Source organism: Syngnathoides biaculeatus, chromosome 5 (genome assembly GCF_019802595.1).
Source record: "Syngnathoides biaculeatus isolate LvHL_M chromosome 5, ASM1980259v1, whole genome shotgun sequence".
In the NCBI taxonomy this organism is placed as follows: Eukaryota; Metazoa; Chordata; class Actinopteri; order Syngnathiformes; family Syngnathidae; genus Syngnathoides; species Syngnathoides biaculeatus.
The window spans coordinates 32,937,449-32,960,001 of record NC_084644.1 but is presented as its reverse complement, the minus strand read 5'-3'; the positions used below and the strand labels follow the sequence as shown (position 1 = coordinate 32,960,001).

Genomic DNA, 22,553 nt, shown 5'->3' with positions numbered 1-22,553 from the left:
TCCTAAACAATGTACACACACTTGAAATAATATTTGTAAATTCTTTTACATGTTAATTATTTTAATTATAATAAGTATACAATTTTTTGGCACACCCTGTATATGCAGTATTCACATTGGAATGAAAGTGCAGGCGATGTTTTCATAATGTCTAGGTGCCATACTAGAATGAAAGTGAAGACATTTTTCATAACCTCGAGAAAGCAGCATACATTTATAAAATGCAAAAGTCATTTTCTCCTACTCCTGTGTAATGCCCACAATTGAATTTTGACAGTTTTGCAAGTTAAAAAAAAAAATGCACATTATGCACAAAAAAATTACAGGAAACATTTAAAAAGTCCACACAACAGCACGATGAACAATTATTAACTGTTTTACTGTATGCTGTGATGTAGCTAATACTACCCTCAGAAGCATTATTACAGACTGCACCTAATGCACTTCAAAGTCTACCTGTACACTATTTGATTTGTGGATGCTTTTCATTTGTTAATGACTTAATCTTTTTCTTTTCCTTTCGGCTTGTCTCGTTTGGGGTCGCCAGTGTGTCATACTTTCCCATCTAAGCCTATCTTGTGCATCTTCCTCTCTAACACCCACTGTCTTCCCTCACAACAACCTTTTCTTTGGTCTTTCTCTCGCTCTTTTGCCTGGCAGCTCCATCCTCACCACCCTTCTACCAATATACTCACTCTCTCGCCTCTGGACATGTCAAACCATTGAAGTCTGCCCCCTCAAACCACGTCTCCAAAACATCCAACTTTGGATGTCCTTCTAATTAGCTTATTTCTAATCCTATGCGACCTGCTCACTCTGAACAAGAACCTCAACATCTTCATTTCTGTCACCTCCAGTTCTGCTTCATGTTGTCTCTTCAGCGCCACCGTCTCTAATCCGTACATCATGGCCGGCCTCATCACTGTTTTATAAACTTTGGCCTTCATCCTAACAGAGACTCTTCTGTCACATAATGCACCAGACACCAGCTGTTCCAACCTGCTTGGATACATTTCTCACTTCCTTATCACACTGACTATTGGTCTGGATTGTTGACCCCAAGTTGAAGTCATCCACCCTTGATATCTGTTCTCCCTGGAGCATCTCTCTTCCCCATCCACCCCTTTCATTCCCGCACATATATTCTGTTTTACTTCCGCTAATCATTCCTCTCATTTCCAGTGCATGCCTCCATCTATCTAATTGTCCCTCCACCTGCTCCCTGCTTTCACTGCATTTCACAATATTATCTGCGAACATCATGGTCCAAGGGGATTCCAGTCTAACCTCATCTGTTAGGTTATCCATTACCGCAGCGAACAGGAAGGGGCTCACAGCTGATTCCTGATCCAATCCCACCTTCACCTTAAATTCTTCTGTTATGCCTACGGCACACCTCACCACTGTTCTCCTGCCCTCATACATGTCCAGTACTATTTTGACGCATTTCTCCACCACTTAAGACTTAAGAATGCAGTACAACAGTTCCTCTCCTGGTACTCTGTCATAGGCTTTCTCTAGATCCACAAGGACACAATGTAGCTCCTTCTGTGTACTTTTCAATTAGCATCCTCAAGCCAAATAATGCATCTGTGGTATTCTTCGTAGGCATGAAACCATACTGTTTTTCGCAGATGTGTTCATAACTTCAAATGTTTTTTAATTGTATTTGTTGTTGAGATTTTAATCACAATACTAATTGAATCCATCCATTTCCTTTGCCACTTATCCTCACGAGGGTGGCGGGGAGTGCTGGAGCCTATCTCAGCTGTCAACGGGCAGGAGGCAGGGTACTAATTGCAATTTTTTTCAAATCCCAGACTTGGCAAAAACACGCACGCACGCACGCACGCACGCACGCACACACGCACACACGCACACACGCACACACACACACAAATTGATAAAAACTAAAAAAAAAAAAATCTAAAATGTTCCATTTTTAGAAAAATAACTCATAAAAAGTAAGAAATCTACTCTTAAAATGTATTTAAAGTAGCTAATTAGAAAAAGGCCAGCATGGTGGCACAGCTGTAGAGCATTGGCCTCACAGTTTTGAGGGCCAGGATTCAAATCCCAGTCTCGCCTGTGTGGAGTTTACATGTTCTCCCTGTGCCTACGTTGGTTTTCTCCGGGCACTCCAGTTTATTCTGACATCCCAAAAACATGCTGTAATTGGAGATTCAAATTGCCCCTAGGTGTGATTGAAATTGTGATTTGTCTATCTTCATGTGCCCTGCGACTGGCTGTCAACCAGTCCAGGGTGTACCGTGCCTCCTGGCTGATGACAGCTGGGATAGGCTCCAGTACTCCTGCAACCCTCTTGAGGATAAGAAGCTCAGGAAAAGGATTAATTTGACAAAGAAAAGTCAAAATGAAATAAAAAAAACTTCAATGGAAAATCCAAAATTACATCCGTAGTTGTAATATGTAAAACCCTCCCCCAATTTGGAAATTTTATTTGGGAAAAAAAAAATGCTAATTTTGGAAATGGTTCCCAAGATGGCTTTTACCAGGTACTTTGAAGTTGTAATCGTTCTAATTGGTCAGGAAATGTGCAAATTAGAGCAGCACATGTAAAAATCCCTTATTTGGTCATTTCATTTTTAAAAATGTGGAAATTAGGAGAATGGGAATGGGACTATTCATTACATATTTATATAATTTCTTGAATGAACGGTTAAGATGGAATAGTTTAAATGTGTGAAGAAATACACAAATTGGAGGTAGATATGAGAGGATGCATGACTTTCCATAATTTCCCTGTCAGGAAATGCTATAAAATATTGCTTACATTGTGAATTTCATTCTTATAATTTGGGAAATAAATTACAAAATGTCCTCATTTGGATCTGGTGATTGTTGAAGTATTTCAAGAATTGTGAAAGTTAGAATAACTACAGATATGTAAAAATTAATTTTAGCATTTTAGTTTGAATATTTTGGAAATTTTACAAATGAGTATTTCCCATGATGTCCTGAACATTTTCAAGTAGCAATCCTTGGAATCAATTTAAAAATGTGGAAGATGATGTAAATAATGTTTAAAAAGACCTTAATGTGTGCATTTTAGTGCAGTAAATGTGGGAATTGTATGAAGAAAAATGTGGAATTTTTGGAATGATGGAAATTGTTCAGGTGTTTTGAATAAGGAGGACATTTTGAATTTGGGAATAATGGAATGTTTTTGCTTCATTGGTAATGTTTTTATTTTTGTGGACTAGGTGTAATTGTGGGAAAATTGGAAATGTATTTAACATGAATACTTGGAATCTTGGCAATGTTCGATGGTTAGAATTATCTACTAAATGTAATAAATATATTAAAGAATTTTGGTGGAAAGTAACAGGTATTCAGTAGTCACACAAAAAAACTGCTCATATGTACCTTGGAAGGTGGGTTTGTTCATGGTGGCCATGCGGGGACAGTAGTGCTGTCCTGGGAAACCATGGATGTGAACCTCCAGTGGTACAGGACGAACAGAAGGACGGAAGTTAAACAAACCCACCTGTCAAATAAAAGACAAGAAGGGTGTGGAGAAAAGCAAGAAGGGAAATATAAAGCGATAATGTGAGCAGCTGGCATTCCAAAGCCCCATCTGGCAGTAATGTAAGGTTTCTGTCACTGATAAGCCGACATAAAGGACTACAGGACTGGTGCTATAAAGTATGAAAGCTTTTTGGTGTACTTTGATTTTAATGTGTTATGGTGATGTACAACCACTCCATCTCAACAACAACATAGGACCATGTGTTGATAGACTAACGTTGAAACCGTGAGCGTTTAGTGTTCCATCCTGAATGAGAGAGGGAGAGAGAGAGAGAGCTAGAGAGAGAGAAAGAGAGAGACAGAGAGAGAGAGAAAGAGAGAGACAGAGAGAGAACATTTCAGATAGGATTTTGTGTCAAGATAATAATTTCCAAAATTGTTAGGCACTAATATTCTGTTTTAGCAATGTTTGTTTTTCTTTACTCACGACCGTAGCTTAGTTGACCAATGGGATGGTCTTTCTCAGCACATCTCAGGAGGCAAATGTAGCATGTTTTGTTGAAGAAAAAGGATGCAGAAAAATGAAACAAAAAGAGGTGCAAACACTGTTGTCCCCTCAGGGTTCGTCCCTAACCTTCCTGACAATTGAACTGGTGGTAGGCCCACTTCCTGCTCTCAACTGTGTGCGTGACTGGAACAGGATGCCAGTATTTGCTTGCTGACATCAGTTGCTTGCAGATATTAAGGCAAACATTTGGAATGTTTCTGTTGAGTCCATGAATTATCAACACCAACCGACATATCTTTAGCAAAGGCAACCTTGAATGGAGGTCCATGGGTTGCATTATTATGAAAACGCCAGTGGGCAACGCCCTGTGTGTATGTTTCAATATTAAGGAAATAGGTTCTTGCTGTATTCGTGTTCCGTTGGTGATCTGTCTTATCTTAGTCTTGGAGAAATAGTCCTACAAATTTTTGGTCGCTATCTTCAAAAGAAGGAAAGGAGTCTTTTGAAGATGGGAATCAAGATTTGACATGAAGCTGCTAATACGGTAAAGGTCCACCATGTGTCCGCCAGGTGTCCGCTTTGTGGCGGTCTCACATCAGGGTGGCTTTAAGGAATGAATCTTATCAAGTTGTGGGCAAAGTCACGGTGGCACCACAGGGTGTGGAAGCATATCTGCTACACCGACATACAAATACTGTACACAATATACACCTAATATAAATACATGTGTAACATAAGGCATCGAATATCATATCAAAATGTATATGTATAACTTTTACCACTCTATGTACTTGTATACAACGATCTAATTTAATTTTTCATCCATACCTAAATAATGCCCTCTATTAACTTTTTGAAAATATTTTTGTAATAAATTGCACATTATTTTCGAGAAATTACAGTAGGTTAGAAATGTAGGTTAATGATAGTATTTAGACCAGCAGAGAAGGCCTTGCTGGCCCTGACCTTTCACCAGTAGTTTCTTACCTGTATGATTCCTAACCAGTCTGCAAGGTCTCGCGCATTAGCCAGAGCAGTGGAGAGACCGACAATTCGAACACCTTTAGAGGTGTGCGAGGAGATGAAGTTTGTCCTTGACACAATGACTTCCAACACTGGACCTCTATCTTCCCCTGTAATCACACAAAATGTTCTTATCATGCAGTACAACCTCGGTTGTCGACCACAATCCATTCCAGAAGGTGGTTCGAAATCCGATATTGCCCATTCCAATTAATGGAAAAAGAAATAATGCATTCCAAGCCTTAAAAAAATGGCAATGCAAAACTATCAAATCTCTTCAGTGGGGGTGACTTGCCCCCAGGAAGTTATTTTCTTTCTCCTAAGAACTTATCTAGTGTCACTTCTTTGGAGCCATGATTGGGGTTAATAGTCCTCAATAGAAAGAAAAAACAGTCAGTAACTGTAGCTACCGGGACATGTCCGAGTACAGAGGCTGCGTTATACACATTAAAAAAGTGCGTCATGGGTCAGCTTGTCGGGCGGTGAGTGTTATGTTGTTTCAGGGTTTTTTTTGGGCGGCGTTAGAATTCACAATCACAAAGCGCGTCGTGGGTCAGCTGGTCAGGCCACGGGCATTATGTTACGCGACACTTCATGGTGTATTCTGGAGAAATAACTTTTTTAAAATAATGTTTTATAATTCCAGAAATGGGTGCTTATTCAATGCTTGGAAAATGAGGAAAAAAAGGTTTATGATATAGTGTTTGGAAATTATCTGGATATAGCTGCCCAAATAACTTAACTTGAATTGCAATATACAGCGCTTAAAGCCTTCTATGCTTATTTTATTCACTGTTCATCCCATACTGCTGTATACTGTCGTCTCCTTGTGCGTGCACGGAAGTCATTTGACAGTGTTTCTATCCATACTTGTGCTCTAGATCAGCCTGATGGATATCCATATTCTCCTCTGCTAACAATCTGCTTTTTGAACTTCCTTCAATTCTTTTCTTCTCCGTCTACCTTGATTTTTAATTTCCAGTCCCTGATATTAATCTCTTCAAGGGGATATTGTAGAGGTAAGGAGAAATCTTGTAGTCCAATGAGGTTATTAGAATACATGACACTACAGCGTAACCCTGTTGTGATTTTGAAGTCTAAAAACATAAAAATAATAATACCATAGTTTCTCATGTGTAATGCACATCCATGTACAGCAGAGCAAAAAGTACAGTGGTACCTCTACTTATGAACGTCTAGTAACAAAAAATTTGGGTTACAAACGCCTCTTTGGAAAAATATTGTCTCTGGTTACGTAGAAAAATTCAAGGTAGGACAGGCAAAAATAGACAGTGCTATTTGCAGCCCCAAATTCCACCGAATGTAAACATTATGCATCTTGCTTTTAAAGTGGTGCGATAGAGCTGCTCTCCCATTGGGTACCGCCCAGCATGTTCCTGGCATCTCAATGGCTAGGAGGTACCTCAAATTTGACCCCTGATGCTTTCTTTCCCTTCGAGACTTGAGTGTCACATGCTAGCGCTTTTACACGTATTGTCACATGCTAGCGCACATTGGAAATGTACAACTTTTTTGTCAGCTTTTTGTTTGGGTTTTTTGAAAGTTCATCTTTCTTCACCGTGGGCCTCAATAAATTTTAGTGGAATTAAGTTGTGTGCGTGCGTACATTTGTACGTATGTTTTCTCTCACCTGTCAAACGTTCGCCTCCTCCTCCATCCCCCACCATGCGTTTCATTTCTCACTCACCCTAACCCCCCTTCGCATAGTCGCCCAACGCCAAAGGTAAATGAAAATAATTTATATTATTCTTTACATTATGCAATTTGAAAGCTCAACTTTTTCACCTTACAAAACAACTTCCAGAACTAATTAATTTTGTAAGTAGAGGTACCACTATTTCATAAGATCAAATCTGAAAATCAGTCTTTTTCAATAATTTCTCATGAAATAATGGTGGAAAATAAATATATGGTACCCTCCAAAGGACAAAGATTTCTACCTCTCATAGACCTGTAACCTCTTCTTTAAGAGGCTCCTACATCATCCACTTGTTACCTGTACTAATGGCCCCTATTTGAACTCATCAAGAAAAAAGACACCAGGCCACAACCTCAGTCTCACTCTCAACGCAGCTACAGTCAAGACCATAAAGCTGTTAAAGGACATCAGAAAGATTGTAAGACCTGCACCAGGCTGAAAAGACTGAATGTGCAATAGGTAAGCACCTTGGTGTGAAGCAAACAACTCTGGGAGCAGTGAGTGGAACATTGAACAGAAATGTCTCTTGTTCATTGCTCTTGTTGCTGTGTTGCAACCTGTGTCATGTCATACCTGGGCAGCACAGACTGCCGGAGAAAAATTCCTTGTGTTTTTACACACTTGGCCATCAAAGGTGATTCTAATTCTGAAAGCAAAAATAACTTATTGGTAAAAACTCGACTGGTTGTGTTTGGAGGAGAGAGAATGGTTAGTTGTATCCAAAGAACACAATACCTACAATGAAGCATTGGGGTGGAAACATTATTCTTTGAGGCTGTTTATGTACAAAGGGACCAAGACGATTGATCCACGTAAAGGAAGCAATGGATCGGGCCACGTGCTGAGATTGTGAGTGAAAACCTATCATCAGCAAGGGCATTATTGAAGATGAAAGCTGGCTGGGTCCTTTAGCATGACAAGGATCCCCAAAACACCACTAAGGAAACAAAGGAGTGGCTTCATAACAAACATTTGAAGAACCTGGAGTGGTCAAACCAGTCTCCAAACCTCAATCCCAGAGAAAATGTTTGAGGGAGTTCAAAGACTGTGTTGCCCAGCAACAGCACCAAAAACCACTGCTCTAGAGATCTGCATGGACAATGACCTTTCCGACTGGCGATCTTCAGCTTCGCACCCCCCCCTAGCAACAGTTGCCATGCCCCACAATCTTCCAAAATGGCGAGTGAACAATATGTGTTTGAAGTGAATTTTCTATCACGTATTCCTGGTCACATTGCGGTATGTTTTTTTGCCAAATGCGCCAGACTTGTCCAAGAGGGTTCTAGGTCTCAATTTGAGGTCTCAAATATTTCATGAAAGGATATGTTCATGGAATTAAGATTTTCGACAGAGCAGGACGCAATGTGAGAGTTACAGCTAAATGTTGGTGATCAATGCTAAAAAGGTTGGCGCCTCAAAAACTTCATGTTGAAATCCAACAGGATAAAATAGTGGAATCGTACTGCACATGTAAAGCAGGGTGAGTATTTTTTACCTGGAAAGATCATGAGTAAGATTGTAGTCTTTATAAGTGAGTGGATGTATTCATTTGACTTGGCTCGTAATGGAACCCAGTGCCCCATCTTAAAAGTGTGATGCGATACAAATAGGCAAATAGACATTTCTCTTGTATGACATCGCGCATTTACATATCACGAAGTAGACTAATCGGCATAAAACATTACACACGTTATTCAGCAAGTCAGCAAGTCATACACTCAAAGAGAAAGTTGTTCTCCTGCAATGTAAAAAGCACTGATAATCATGAAATCAAACTCCCTCACTTACCTTCGAAAATACAGCCTTTTGATTGTTGATATTTTTCACATTGAGATGTACGTAAGGTTTTCTGCAAGCTTTAACCCATCGGAGACACTTCGCCAACTGTGTTTTAGGCTTTGGAAAATTAATCAACCGAGGCCCTTGTAACCTAACAGGATATCTTTCGTCAGCAATGCATGTTCCCCAAGCGCATCTGAGAACCGCTGTCTTCCTAACATTAACTTTTCAAAATGCACGCTACCGATAAAGTGTTGTTTGTGGGACATGGCTGCGGGAAGGGCGGGACAAGCCAGGGGTTAAGACAATGTGGCTATCTGATTGGCTGTTACTGTACGATAAGCTTTTGTTATTGACCAAACACATTTTCAAATATAATTTGCTAATAAATTCTTCTAAAAAAAAAAAAAAAAAAAGACAATTTGATTTTCTGGATTTTTGTTTGTCATTTTGTCTCTCGCTCGGGCATCTGTTTAGGATGCCTCCTGGACTCCTCCCTGGTGAGCACATCCCACCGAGAGGAGACCCCAGTGACGCCCCAGGACACGGTGAGTGGGTTGGCAACAGATGAGTTGGAGGAAGTAGCTGTGGAGAGGGAAGTCTGGGCTTACCTGCTAAACTTAATGCCTCTGCGACCTGACCTCAGATAAGCGGAAGAAAATGGATGGATGGCTGTATTTTGTCTCTCACGAGTATACCTATGATGAAAATTACAGGCCTCTCTCATCTTTTTAAGTAAGAGAACTTGCATAATTTGTGGCTGACTAAATACTTTTTTTGTCCCACTATACTACACCCCCACCAATGTTGACTTCAAAATTCTGAAAAACCCTTCAAGATATGTATAATAAACCTTTAGGAGTCATAATTTTTCTTTGACCCATTCATAAAATGAAAGTATCACTTTTTCCCCCAAAAAGAATTACAGTAATCCTTCTCTACTTCACACTTCACCTATTGCGGATTCAGTGCATCATGTGTTTCTTTTTAACCCCCGCCCCTCAAAAAAAAAAAAAAAAAAAAATGCCAGATCATTTTACGTACTATATTAGATGAGGTGCATTGATACAAACGTGCATTGATACAAGGCATATCCTCAGGGCAACATGTGCAACAATGAAGCGCAAAAAAAAAAAAAATTGATTCCCGGCGCAACATTGACCAATAAGACCACATCATTGAAGCCTCACGCAGCAACTTCCCTTGGTCCCATCTATTTCCTTGTTGTGCATGTTGTCTCATCCATGTGAACTGTATCTTAGTGTTGTGTCTGTAATAACAATTTCTTTATTAAGCAATAACATTTTTTTATCCTATAGTTACAATACCACCTCCTCAGTGCCAGAGAGGTGGTGACTAGGCGTAAACATTTATCCTTGTAGGGATCCAACGGGAGGAATCAACCACTTTGTGCAGCAAATGGCACAGGCACGGTGCGACCTACTGGGAAGTCCTCCAGGGCTTCAGACAGGGAACTTTTCTCCTTGTTGGACCCTGTTTTGTGATTCTAGCCCTCAAGGAAAAGGCTGGTTCGAAAACTGTCAAAAAATAAATAAGTTTATACTTATTATATATATATATATATATATATATATATATAGTAAGTTTCTTTCGGCTTGTCCCTTTCGGGGTCGCCACAGCGTGACATCTCAGATGAACGCACATATGTTTGGCACAATTTTTACGCCGGGTGCCCTTCCTGACACAACCCTTCTCAGGGAGTGGAGGCCCCAGTGGGATATGAACCCACAACCCCTGGTTTATCAAACCAGTGCTCTAACCACTGAGCTACAGGGCCTCCCCATATATATATATATATAAAATGCAGCCCTATGGGGGCACAAACCAGTGCAATCTGTAGGCTGACAATCAGGAACTCTTATTTTACCACAAGCCTTTACAATGCACAATGCCAACCTGGGATGGGTGAAAACTTGTATTAGGGTGATAGTGTGCGCTGTGTGTGTTTGTGCCTGTGTGTGTGTGCAGCTTACACGCAACTTCTCATGTTACATATCCATTTTATGTGTAATTTCCTTATGTGGTGTTTCTATAATTGTTGCTTTTATGGTCTTATCTTCCAAGACATCTTACTCTATGAGTAACAAAATAACTTTATTTTGGGATTAAACAAATCATACTAATGACTTGGCTTTTCTTTTGTAGAATTTTGGATCACAAAAAAAGGGGAGGGGGAAAATCAAATGCAGCCCTATGGGGCCAGAAGCCAGTGCAATCTGTAGGCCAGTCCCAAGCCCAGATAAATGCACGTCAGGAAGGGCAACCGGCGTAAAAACTGTGCTAAACAAATATGAGCGCTCCTCTTAAGAATCCCATACCGGATCGGTCGTGGCCCGGGTTAACGACGCCCGACCCTGGCACTGGTAACCTGCAGGGCATCGGTGGAAATTCAGCTTCTGTGGGTCGAAGACAAAGAAGAGGAGGAAACCGGATCCATCGTCACAAGAAAAAGAGGAACGCACAGACCTTACAACTGAGTGTAGGGACTTTGAATGCTGGGACTATGACAGGAAAAGCTCAGGAGTTGGTTGACATGATGATTAGGAGAAAGGTTGATATTCTGTGCATCCAAGAGAGCAGGTGGAAAGGCTAGAAGTTTAGGAGCAGGGTTTAAATTATTCTACCACGGAGTAGATGGGAAGAGAAATGGAGTAGGGGTTATTTTAAAGGAAGAGCTGGCTAAGAATGTCTTGGAGGTGAAAAGAGTATCAGATCGAGTGATGAGACTAAAATTTGAAATTGAGGGTATTATGTATAATGTGGTTAGCGGCTATGCCCCACAGAAAGGATGTGACCTAAAGTTGAAAGAGAAATTCTGGAAGGAACTAGATGAACTAGTTCTGAGCATTCCTGACATGGCTGTGTAACCTTTTTCAGACCAATTGATTTCAATCACTTCTTTCCTCATTTCTTCTTGAATTTTTTTGGATCGTGACATAATGCATTGGTTCTTGAAGCCTACTTCATGTTCTCGGACAGATTCTATTGAAGTGATTTCTTGATTCAACAAGTATGGTGGTGACCAGGTTTTGCTGTGGCTTGTGAATTGAACACACCTTTCCAAGATTTGTGGTTAGTCAATGTAACTTTGTGATTTAACAGGGGGTACAATTAGGTGGCACGGTGGAGCACCTGTAGAGCGTTGGCCTCACAGTTCTAAGGACCAGAGTTCTAATTCCAGCTCCGCCTTAACGTGTTTTCCCTGTGCCAATGTGGGTTTTCTCCAGGCACTCCGGTTTCCTCCGGTTTGTGACTTGTCTCTCTCCATGTGACCTGCAATTGGCTGGCAACAAGCTCAGGGTGTACCCTGCCTCCTGCCCGATGACAGTTGGGATATGCTCCAGCAGTCCCGTGACCCTTGTGAGAATAAACAGCTCAGAAAATGGATGCAATTACTTTTTCATAGAGGGTCAAAAGGTTTGGTATTTTTTTTTCATGTATTCATAATATGTCATTTGAAAACTGAATTTTGTATTTCCTTGAGTTGTCTTTGAGTGATATTAAAATTGGTTTGATGATTTAAAAATTTTGATATGCAACAAAAAAAAAAAAAAAATCAGGAGGGGGACAGTTATCCACAGCACTGTATCTTACAATTAAAAATCTAACGGTGCACAAACAAAAATTGAACAAAAAGCAGATTCATTAGTACATGTACTTACTGTCATCTCATAGAAGACGACTCATTTGTTCTTTGTGTCACTATGCCTTACTGGCATAAAAAAATGAACAAATACTGAACATTGTAAATTAGTATATTTTTTGAGCAATTAAGTATACAAATATTTACAATAAATGAACAGGCCATTTAAATATACACATTGCTCTATCTTGTGATCGGATCGGTTTAATTCAATCATCAGTCCCAAATATTCTAATCAGTAGCATATACTTAATACCGGGGTTTACCCCGATATTAAGTATACACTACTCTTTCAGAGTCATCATATACTTATGTTTGCATTCCATATGCATAGATAGGTTACTGTTGTCCATATTTTTAAATTTATTACAACTTCCAAGAGGAAATAAACATTGTGTTTACATGCACGTTATCTTTTCAGTGTTAATACACTTCCTCACAGTGCCAAGCCTGAATTGGGAGAACTCAAAACACAAATAATAAAAACATACGAAACATTGTGTACAGGTTTAGGAGGAGAAACTGAATTGAGAAAAAAAGATTCAAAAGAAAACTCTTTGGCTCACCCACAAACATCCATTCATGTAAGCATTAATGCATACAATGACATCCAGACAAGGAATGGAAATATCAGTGCCAAGAGAGAAATGATGGAGAAAGAAAAAAATATATAATCTATTGCTTCTGAAAATTGAAGCAGTACAGGATCACAGTAAAGAAAAAAAAGGGAGAAGGGCTGAAGGTTATTTAACTGTTGCTTTTTCTGATTCACACCCAGCTGCACTAACAACCTTGTCACATCTTGCAGGAGGTATCGATACAGGTTTGACAACAGGTGGTCTTGTAATGAAACTTTCAGAGAGGTAAAACCGCCATGATTGAATCCTTGTGAAATGTAAATTGAATTCATAATATGCACGTTTTTAAAATCATACAAAATAACGAAGCGATCAGTCTGGTAACATTCCTTACATACCAAGAAGGTGGATTTCATCAATGATCAGGATTGCAACTTTCTGAACGTAGCTTCTATTTTGCCAGCTTCTGCTGACTCCATCCCACTTCTCTGGTGTGGTGACGATGAGATCAGCCTGGGCGATAGCTCTCATATCTGGGGTCGCATCACCTGTCAGTTCCACCACCCTACACACAAATGAAGTATAGAGAACACTTTATATTTCTAATAGCTAAGATATAACTTATAACTCTTGCATAACTGAGTTATACAAATTTAAACATGTCAAGACAGATTAAAAAAATTATGTTCTGTACTTAAAACACTTACATTCTTTTAAAATTTTTTATCGTAACCTGTGAACTGGATGTGCACAACAATGTAACAAATCATGAAACACTAACATTTCATAAAATCACACAATACTAACATTAAAAAAAAAACATATAACCCAAAAATGAAACATAAGACAATAGTAGACACCCGGAAAGGGAGTGGACCATTTCACAGACATTCTTGGAAATCCCACAGCATTTCTCTTCATTTTCCCACCCTGATTCAACATGATTGGCTCCTGCATAGGGTTGGGTAGGTAGATAGAATGTCACGTCCAGCTGAAAATGTGATATTTGTATGGCCTGAACAGCGAACCTCGATATGAGTTTGATACTGTATATAAAATATATTTAACGTGATCACATTTCCTAAACCATAAAAGATAAGGAAGAGTCAGGTTGCTAAAGAAAGAGGATACTGGTGAGAATAAATGTAATGTCCACTTCACGGTGTACACACATCCCAGTAGTTTACAGTTAATCAAAATGCACAGAAGCTTTCCAATGTTATGAGTGTCTATATTTAGTTATGTATAACATTGTATTACATTTGTTCTGTATTCACTATATTGAATTCATTTTCATCTCTTATGTACATTATTGCGTATACTTTAGTACATCAACTGACGCGGAAGCTTTGTTGAACGTTCTGAAAGGGGACTATTACATTGTCAGACGCAGATATTTGTGGAATAGTCGAGAAGTACAAATACAAGATTGGGATGGCTTTTCGACAGGGCTTCTTACAACCATCTACTGCTTCAACAAGGAACGACTCACCATCCTCTACCCTGCCTTCTGTCTTGCGTCTTTTGGACATTTTGGGATTCATTACTCCAACGCTGGAAGCAACATCTGCCTACAGGAAGGAGTGGCATTTGCCTACAACAGTGCTTCTCAATTATTTTCTATCACAGCCCTCCTACAGAAAAGAAAATTTGCGCCACCGAGGGGGTGAACCTGGGATGCTGGGATTCACTGTTGAACCCTCTCGAGTGTGTCATGGGGCTATGAACGAAACACTTGATGACGGAAGGAGCCATCACTTAATTGAACATCCCACAGAACCTCATTGGAGCATAAAATATGGACGAATAGTGAGATATTAACATCTAGTCCGACATAATACATCTGATACGCTACCTTATATGATGCTAACAGTGCTTGCTGGTTTACTGAAGTAACTTTGACAAAGTGGGATGATTGTTGGCAATATTCAGCACGCTTAGGTTGAACAAAAAATCAGCATGACTGCGGTGAAATATCTTTTAAATGGTGCATTAATTTATTTGCTTTCATGCTGTCCACTGCCAACATTTTTTTTCTTTCCTCGTCTCCAACTGTAGTCACAGTGAAGCAGAATGCTACATACACTTTTGTCATATTTCCTCCTCTCGACTTTCGGGTGACTTTCTTTTGTCTCATTGTCTTCGTCTCTCTCTGCCTTTTTTTTCATCCCTGTTAAAAAAAATATGTTGTCTCTTATGTGTTCCTTTACTGGAATTCAGATCACCTGCTCGGTGCAATTAAAAAACTAAATAAATAAAAACCATGGAGCTACTCCCTGTGAAAGCGCCATTGCCAACTACTGTTACACTTTATTCTAGTATGCGAAAAAAAAAAAAACATTTTTCCCAGGGTCTAACCCTTTCGATCATGATCAAGTGGATCAGATACATCAATTGCACGCACATAAAGGGGCATTCTAGCAAGCTGGCCTCCTATTTCTCATTTTTGCTTTCTCCACAGCAGTTGCCGCGATGCCCGCGAGCACCTGCTCCTGTCAGTAGATCGCGAGAGGCTGGCTGCTTGAAAAGTAGACCTTAGGGTAAAAAAAAATCTGGATCCAGAAAATTCATAGAAGAAAGGTATGTGGTCAGATGAGACCAAAATAGAACTCATTGGTCTTAAATATACACGGTATTTTTGGTGGAGAAAGAATGACGAATACCATCCCTAATGCGAAGCAAGGGGGTGGAAGCATGATGCTTTGGGGTTGTTTTTCTGCAGGTTGGAGAGGATGACCAGGGCCATGCATTGTGAGATTTTGGGGAACAACCTTTTTCCCTCAGTTAGAGGATTGAAGATGAGTTGTGACAGGGTTAGGGTCTTCCAACATTACAATGACCCAGAGGACAGAGCCAGGATAACCGAGGAGTGACTCCGTAAGAAGCATATCAAGGCTCAGATGTGGCCTCGCCATGTCTACAGACCTAAACCCCAAAGAAAATCTTTGGAGGGAGCTCAAACTCCGTGTTTCTCAGGGTCAGTGCAGAAACCTGGCTGATCTCGAGAAGATCTGTGTGGAGGAATGGACCAAAATCACTGCTGCAGTGTGTGCAAATCTGATGAAAACCTACAGGAAACATTTGACCTCAGTAATTACAAAGGCAACTGCACCAAATATTAACATTGATTTTCACAGGTGCTCAAATACTTATTTTCAGAAGTAACATACAAATACATTTTAATAAATCAACAGATTTATTTTTTTTCCCTTACATTTTGTCTCTCAAAGTAGACAATCTCAGGCGAAAAATTCAGACCCCTCCATGATTTCAAAGTGGGAGACCAAGCAAAATCGCAGGGTATTCAAATACTTATTTTGCTCAATGTAAGTGCACTTGTGTGAATTCAGTCTTGTCATACTTACTTTTTCCCCAGTTTCTCCTCTATCCTGACTTTCCAGTCCTCAATTCTTTCTCTGACTAGCGCTTTAAGAGGGGCAATATACACCACCTAAAAGGACAACAAAAAATTATTTGCAAACATACCTTTTGAATGAGTGAAACGTATTTGATTCTGTTCCTTTACTGCAATATGTAGCAAGAATTGAATAAATTCTTGAATTTAAATGTACACAGTGTATTTGTGTAACAGTAAATAATGTCAAACTTATTGACTTGGCACAGCATAACTTCCAGACTGACTTGGAGAGGATAGTCATCCGAGTGATGGGTTGATGAGGAGTCATGAAGCATTTCAACAAATTCCAAAACAGTACTGAGTCAACACTATCATGTAGTACTGACACCTGAATGACTGACCTTAAAAATCACGACAGGCTACACCGCAGTGACAGACTCAACTGACACTGATTTGGTAACCTACTGTAAATACACAATATAATAAAAGCCACGTTATATGGTATCATATCACTTCTTCACTTGAAATCTGTATTATAACATGAAAATAGAAGTCTACATGGTGTGAATAAAGATGCTTGTCAACTGGGATTTTCTTCTTTTTACAGCTTTTTATTCAAAAAAATAACCTTTACCAATGCTTTAAAGTTAATTCTGTCTCGCTTTCTCGAAACACTCTCTCCAGCAGTCGAAAATACTATCGACAATCGAGGATGCGGTTATATACAGAAATTCCAGTGCAAACATAAATTGATGTGGATAATTGTTTCTTTGTTGTTGGTCAGTGGATTCTAGGACATTATGATATTCCCTTCAGCAAGGTAGAACTGGACTTTTTGTATTGGATCTGCTGTAGTACTTTGCCTGCTTCCCAGCTTCCATACGTCACAGCCTCTGTTCTTGCACTCTCTATTCACGAATAAATGAACATATCGGAAATTCTTGACAAACATACACTTCACGACAGCCTCTTTACCTGCGTTTACAAGCACAGTGCCTGGTAAAGGCAGATGATAGAGTTCTTCACTTCTCCAGTTCAGCGTCTGGGCTGCCATCTCCCAATGGATCTTCAACTTCCTGACAGGCAGACCACAGCGGGTGACGCTGGGAGACACAACCTCATCCACGTGCACTGTCAGTACCGGGGCACCCCAAGGTTGTGTCCCCTCACCTCTGCTCTACACAAGCGACTGCACCTCGAGGTATCAGACTGTCAAATCCTGAAGTTCACTGATGACGCCACGGTCATTGGCCTCATCACGGCGACGAGTCTGCGTATCGAGGGAAGTGGCAAGACTGGAGCTTTGGTGTGGTCAACACAACTTGGTGTTGAACACTCTAAAGACTGTAGAGATGATTGTGGACTTCAGGAGTTATCCTTCACCAAAGCTGCCCCTGACGCTGTCCAACTGTCTTGTGTCGACAGTTGAGACCTTCAAGTTCTTAGGAATCATAGTCTCAGAGGACCTGAAGTGAGACACGGACATCAACTCAATCCTCAAAAAAGCCCAACAAAGGATATACTTCTTGCGGCTTCTGAGGAAGCATGGCCTGTCACAAAACCTGTTGAGACAGTTCTACACAGCGGTCATCAATTCAGTACTGTATACCTCCATCACAGTCTGGTTTGGGGCTGCCACAAAAAAGGACAAACTCCAACTGCAACGGACAATCAAAACCGCTGAACGGATTGTCGGCACCACTCTACCCACTATTGAAGAATTGCACACAACTCAAACTAGATCAAGAGCAGGCAGGATCCTTTCGACTCTCCATATCCTGGCCACCAGCTCTTCCAGCTCCTTACACCAGGAAACCGCTACCGATCAATGCAAGTCAAAACTAGCAGGCATTCGAACAACTTTTTCCCCCTCTGGCAATTAAATCATTAAATTCTTGATCAGCGAACCTACTATTTTAAAACCTTGTGCCATTGTTGGGACACACCCTTACATCCTGCCGGTCCAATCAGGATTAGTAATATATTTTGTAGACTATCGCACTATTCGTCACTTTAAACTGCTCCCTTTGCACAATTGTCATTGCACTGGTCTATAACGGGAACTGTGAATGGGTAAAGGCTTTGTTCTGGATGTCGTACCAGGACGTCGTGCCAGGGCAGCACCAACTGCCAGAGAAAAATTCCTTGTGTGTTTTTGCACATTTGGCCAGTAAAGCTGTTTCTGATTTATGAGTTCTGTCGGCACTAGGCAAATTCAGGACGCTGCAGAAACAGTCAAACATTAACTTATTTTCCGATGTGAGATCAAAATGGTCGCACATGGCGAACACTTTTCTCTTTGCAGCAATCTGGTGTATCATAGGGTTATCAGATTTTAACAGAAAAGTTTATTGCGTTCTGGTAGGTGCACCCTGATATTGAATGATGCCCTTGCTTCCTCATAAACTGTTTGACACCACAATGACACATGAAACAGCAGCGGGATCGGTCATGTGCTTTTCTTGGAAAAATTAAAAACACTGCCTTGTGCCTTGTGATTATAAGAAGCTCAGAAAATGGATAGATTGAAAGAGTGAATATAAAAAGACTAGTGTGAATGGTGAAACACTGGATGAAATCATTTGTAATTGTTCATTCACTCATCCATCTACCGCTTATCTGAGGTTGGATCGCAGGGGCAGTAGCGTTAGCAGAGACACCCAAGATGAAGTGGCAGAAAGTGACAAACAAAGCAAACGCGTTATGTCTTCTGTAGAACGCAGAATGTTCCTGACGTTCCCTTTCCCCAGCCACTTCATCCACTGCCAGGCCTCAGAAAAGGATGACCGTCACAGATATTTTTTTTTTTTAATTATGTATATGGCATTCGTGCATGTCGTCAGCATATTCGAGCACAAAAAAACCTAGCGCTGTCTTCTTTGTGCAAAAGAGGTAGATTCTTGTTCTTCTACACACGCTTGAGGTAGATTCTTCTTATAATCGCGTTGAAAATAAAGTCGTTTTCTTCAACAAATTGGCGGCATCTGCTCATTGCCGAACCCGAGTACATTATAGGCAGCCATCTTTTAACCATTACGTTCAAACAAGTTTTGTCGTACCTTTATACTAATAATCGCCGCATTGTTAAATATACCGCAGGGATCAGAGCGCTGAAAAAAAATTTGGGGCTTGCCCTCTAGAAAATACAGTAATTTACATTTTTCTGTGTCACTTTTCTATATACGGCTATTGACCCAGACATAAACATACTGTACCTGTTTGTCCTGAAACAAAACGCATTTGGAGCTGTCAATAATAAAACCCCCCAATCACTCCAAAAATATTATGGCACACAAATATTTGCTTAATATGACCAATGGCATATGCAATCTAAAATAAAAGTCCTACCCAAAACTAAGACTGGTGAGAAAGGACTTGCATTTTTTACCTTAGAGCTTGGGTACTTGTTGAAGACTCTGAACATGGCCAGCTCAGCAGCTATGGTCTTTCCAGAGCCCGTTGGTGCCCCAAGCAAGACATTAGTGTCAGTGTGATAGAGTGTGTGGAAGATCTGTGTCTGGATTGGATTGAAATGAGTGAAGTTGTACAAGCTTTCATATGCCGGGGATCCCAAAGCTGTCACTTGCAACGGCTGCAGGTCCAACAACTCTGTGGGAGAAATAAATGGATATAGGAATACAGATTTCTGGAAAAGAAAAGTGTCAAAACATGTACAGTAATCTCCGTTTTTCACAGTTAATTGGGACCAGAACCACAAGTAAAACGTGAGAAAACCGCAAAGTAGTGAGGGATGTGTTTATGTGGCTACCAGAACGTTAAATACATAAGCAGTTTTTGTACTTTGCATAGTTCAGTATGTAATATACAACAGTACAAGTGTCTAGTTAAACAACAACAATAAAACAATAACATTTATACTGCAGTACAGAAAGTGACAAACAAAGCAAACGCGTTATGTCTTCTGTAGAACGCAGAATGTTCCTGACGTACTGTTGTGGCGTCCCCTCCTCCGACAAGAGGAAGTTTTGCTTGTGAGGAAAATGTGGGATGTGTCTCTCTCACCATGTCCAGCCTGTTCTGGCCACATCTCCACAAATCCTTTTTTTTTTATTTCCTTAGGGTGGTCCAAAACGTAACAACCACATCAAACATGACAAAGAAATTGGAAGCAAAAGTGACATACAAAGCAAGCGTAAGTCAATAACAAAGCAACCGTGGCAAACAAAGCAAACGCGAGTCCTGGCACGTCCTCCACTGGCGAGTTGTAGTGTGCCAAACACTCCTGACACACCCCTCTGACGTCATCTCCGTCTCACTCTCGTGACATCTCCTCTCGGTCGACCACTGCGCCGCACGCAATGTAATGTGCATCTTTGTTGCATCATATTGTTCAAGCATGGCAAAAGAGCAATAAAAACAAAACGAGAGCAAATATGAGATAACTTAATGTACAATGAATCCATTTAATCCAAAATCCTGTACATGGACATAACACCGTCAACACAATGACTAAACGCATCAGCTCGTACCATATTGTTGCATGTATATGAAGGCGTAATGCTTTAAAAAAATTTTACCATTAAACCAACCTTTACATGCCGAAAAGCCTCGCCCTTGAGGGGGTGAATCCCTCACTTCAGCTTGAGGTTCGTCATCACACATTTTGTGATTTTACAGATGTTTATCACATCATTCTTTATGTAGCACACCAGTGATTAATTCACACCAAAATAGTGCCACAGAAAATCTGCCGTCTTTGATCATAACCAAGTTTTCCTTTTTTGCCGATCGTCATTATCTTCCGCTTCCTCATCATCACTGAGCCTTTTTTCTGCAATCCGCTTTCCACAAAGCAAACGCAGCACCCATTTCAAACAATCCTCTCATTTTGAGGAGTCAACACATATTTCGCTTCCTAATGAAAAGTTATTGAAGCGGTTTTCCGGATGTTTACTACATCATTCTTTATGTAGCGCACCGCTAATTCATTCACGCAATAATGACGCCACAAAAGCGTAACTTCTAGTATCTTTGATCATATTCAAAAGTTTTACTCTTTGGCCGATTGACATCATCTTCCTCTTCATCATGTAACCGGGCCGTTTTTCTGAAATCCAATTTCCACAAAGCAAATCCACCTCCCAATTCGAACAATCCTCTCATTTAGAATCTTCCTCTTCTGCTTGGGTGCTTCGGGGAAGCTTTAACGTCAGTGCAGTGCTTTGGCGGCATTGTGAAGTAGAGAGGTTATCGCGCACACAGTCAAGAGCGTAGAAAATGGTGGACAGGAAGGACAAAGGAGAGGGGGTGGGAGGAAGAGTTGGTGGGTGGGGCTTCGACGATGTGCAGCCAATCAGCTCACGGGTCCATGTTGCGCGTAGTAGTTCTGTTTTTCATAATTTTCGAGTACGAAGAGAGCCATCAGAGTCAAACTCTAGTCTGGTCTCAGTTTTTGTTGTTGTAAACACCAGGGCCTTAGTTTTTTATAAGCATTCATTTATCAGGTTGTCAGTTTGTTTGTAGGATTTAAATTCAGTATAGAAGTACAAAAAAAATCTGTATTGACTAAACTGGCAGGCTCAAACTGCACGCACACCATGAACTCTAATGACTGCTGATGAATTCCAACTGTTCTCAACTTCGATGGTCACACATGTGTGATGTCATTTGAATTGAGAAATGCCTTCCATCGACCTTCAATCCTAATCTTCTGAATCATCTTTATTTACCAAGTATGTCAAAAATGCACGAGGAATTTGTCTCTGGTAGTTGGAGTCGCTCTGATACGATAGTCAATTGACAAAGAATAGTCTGAAGACAAAGACAAAACGGCAATAAAATGTGCTTGGAAACCGGTAATCCTGGGACATAATAGTCCGGTGCAATGACCATTGTGCAAAGGGTGCAGAGACTTCAGAAATGTATAGAATTTAAAGTGCCGAGTAGTGGATAATTTTTGTTCAATAAGAATGTGGGGATTTAATTCTCTTCCCAATAGGGAGCAGAAAAAAATTTATATTTCTGCGAGACAGAAAAATTGAGTGTAACCCAGCTGTAATTGAACTTCATGGATAACAAACAAAAGTAAATCATTACACATCTACAACAATGGAACATTAAATATGAGTGTTGCATGGGCCTGCAGTGCTGCACCCTGTGAGGGAAGGACAGGATAAGAGAACATGCAGGACAAGAGAAGAATTGAACTACTGCTGATAATTTTATTGATCAGATTAAGCTGGAGTCTTGATTTTTTTTTTTTTTCATATCAAGCTCAATGTAAAAAAACAACAACAAAAAAAACATTTCATAGCACACAGAAGAGAATGATCTTGAACTAACCGGTAGAAGAAAAAAAATTATCAATACTTGTATTGCAAAACTAATCGGGGACCCCATGAGACGTGCATTAACCCATCTTCAACAACAGCTTCCAAGGTACACAACAGAGCTACTATGTAGACTGAACGACT

General features: G+C 40.3%; 2 protein-coding genes across 19 annotated transcripts in view; one reads left to right on the top strand and one right to left on the bottom strand.

Moving 5' to 3' along the window:
- Nucleotides 1-9,013, top strand: part of LOC133500627 (uncharacterized) — a 70,792-nt gene extending 61,779 nt beyond the window's left edge. The window contains exon 2 of the mRNA XM_061819571.1: nt 8,997-9,013. The gene's annotated coding sequence lies outside the window, so the exon portion shown is untranslated. The remainder of the gene's footprint in view (nt 1-8,996) is intronic.
- The window catches only part of ascc3 (activating signal cointegrator 1 complex subunit 3), a 258,535-nt gene that overhangs the window by 88,345 nt on the left and 147,637 nt on the right, over nt 1-22,553 (bottom strand). For 14 of the 18 annotated variants that reach the window (XR_009794990.1, XR_009794995.1, XR_009794994.1 and 11 more), the window contains 5 exons: nt 19,508-19,728; nt 16,127-16,212; nt 13,160-13,326; nt 4,985-5,130; nt 3,388-3,508 (listed from right to left, as the gene is read on the bottom strand). Coding sequence is in view for 9 of the 18 variants with exons in the window: in XM_061819564.1 (XP_061675548.1) it covers nt 3,388-3,508; nt 4,985-5,130; nt 13,160-13,326; nt 16,127-16,212; nt 19,508-19,728 (741 nt within the window). In the remaining 9 variants the exon portion in view is untranslated. Of the gene's footprint in view, nt 1-3,387; nt 3,509-4,984; nt 5,131-13,159; nt 13,327-16,126; nt 16,213-17,469; nt 17,586-19,507; nt 19,729-22,553 lie in introns of those variants that run through there. The other 4 variants (XR_009794997.1, XR_009794998.1, XR_009794996.1 and 1 more) reach the window with 2 other exon arrangements.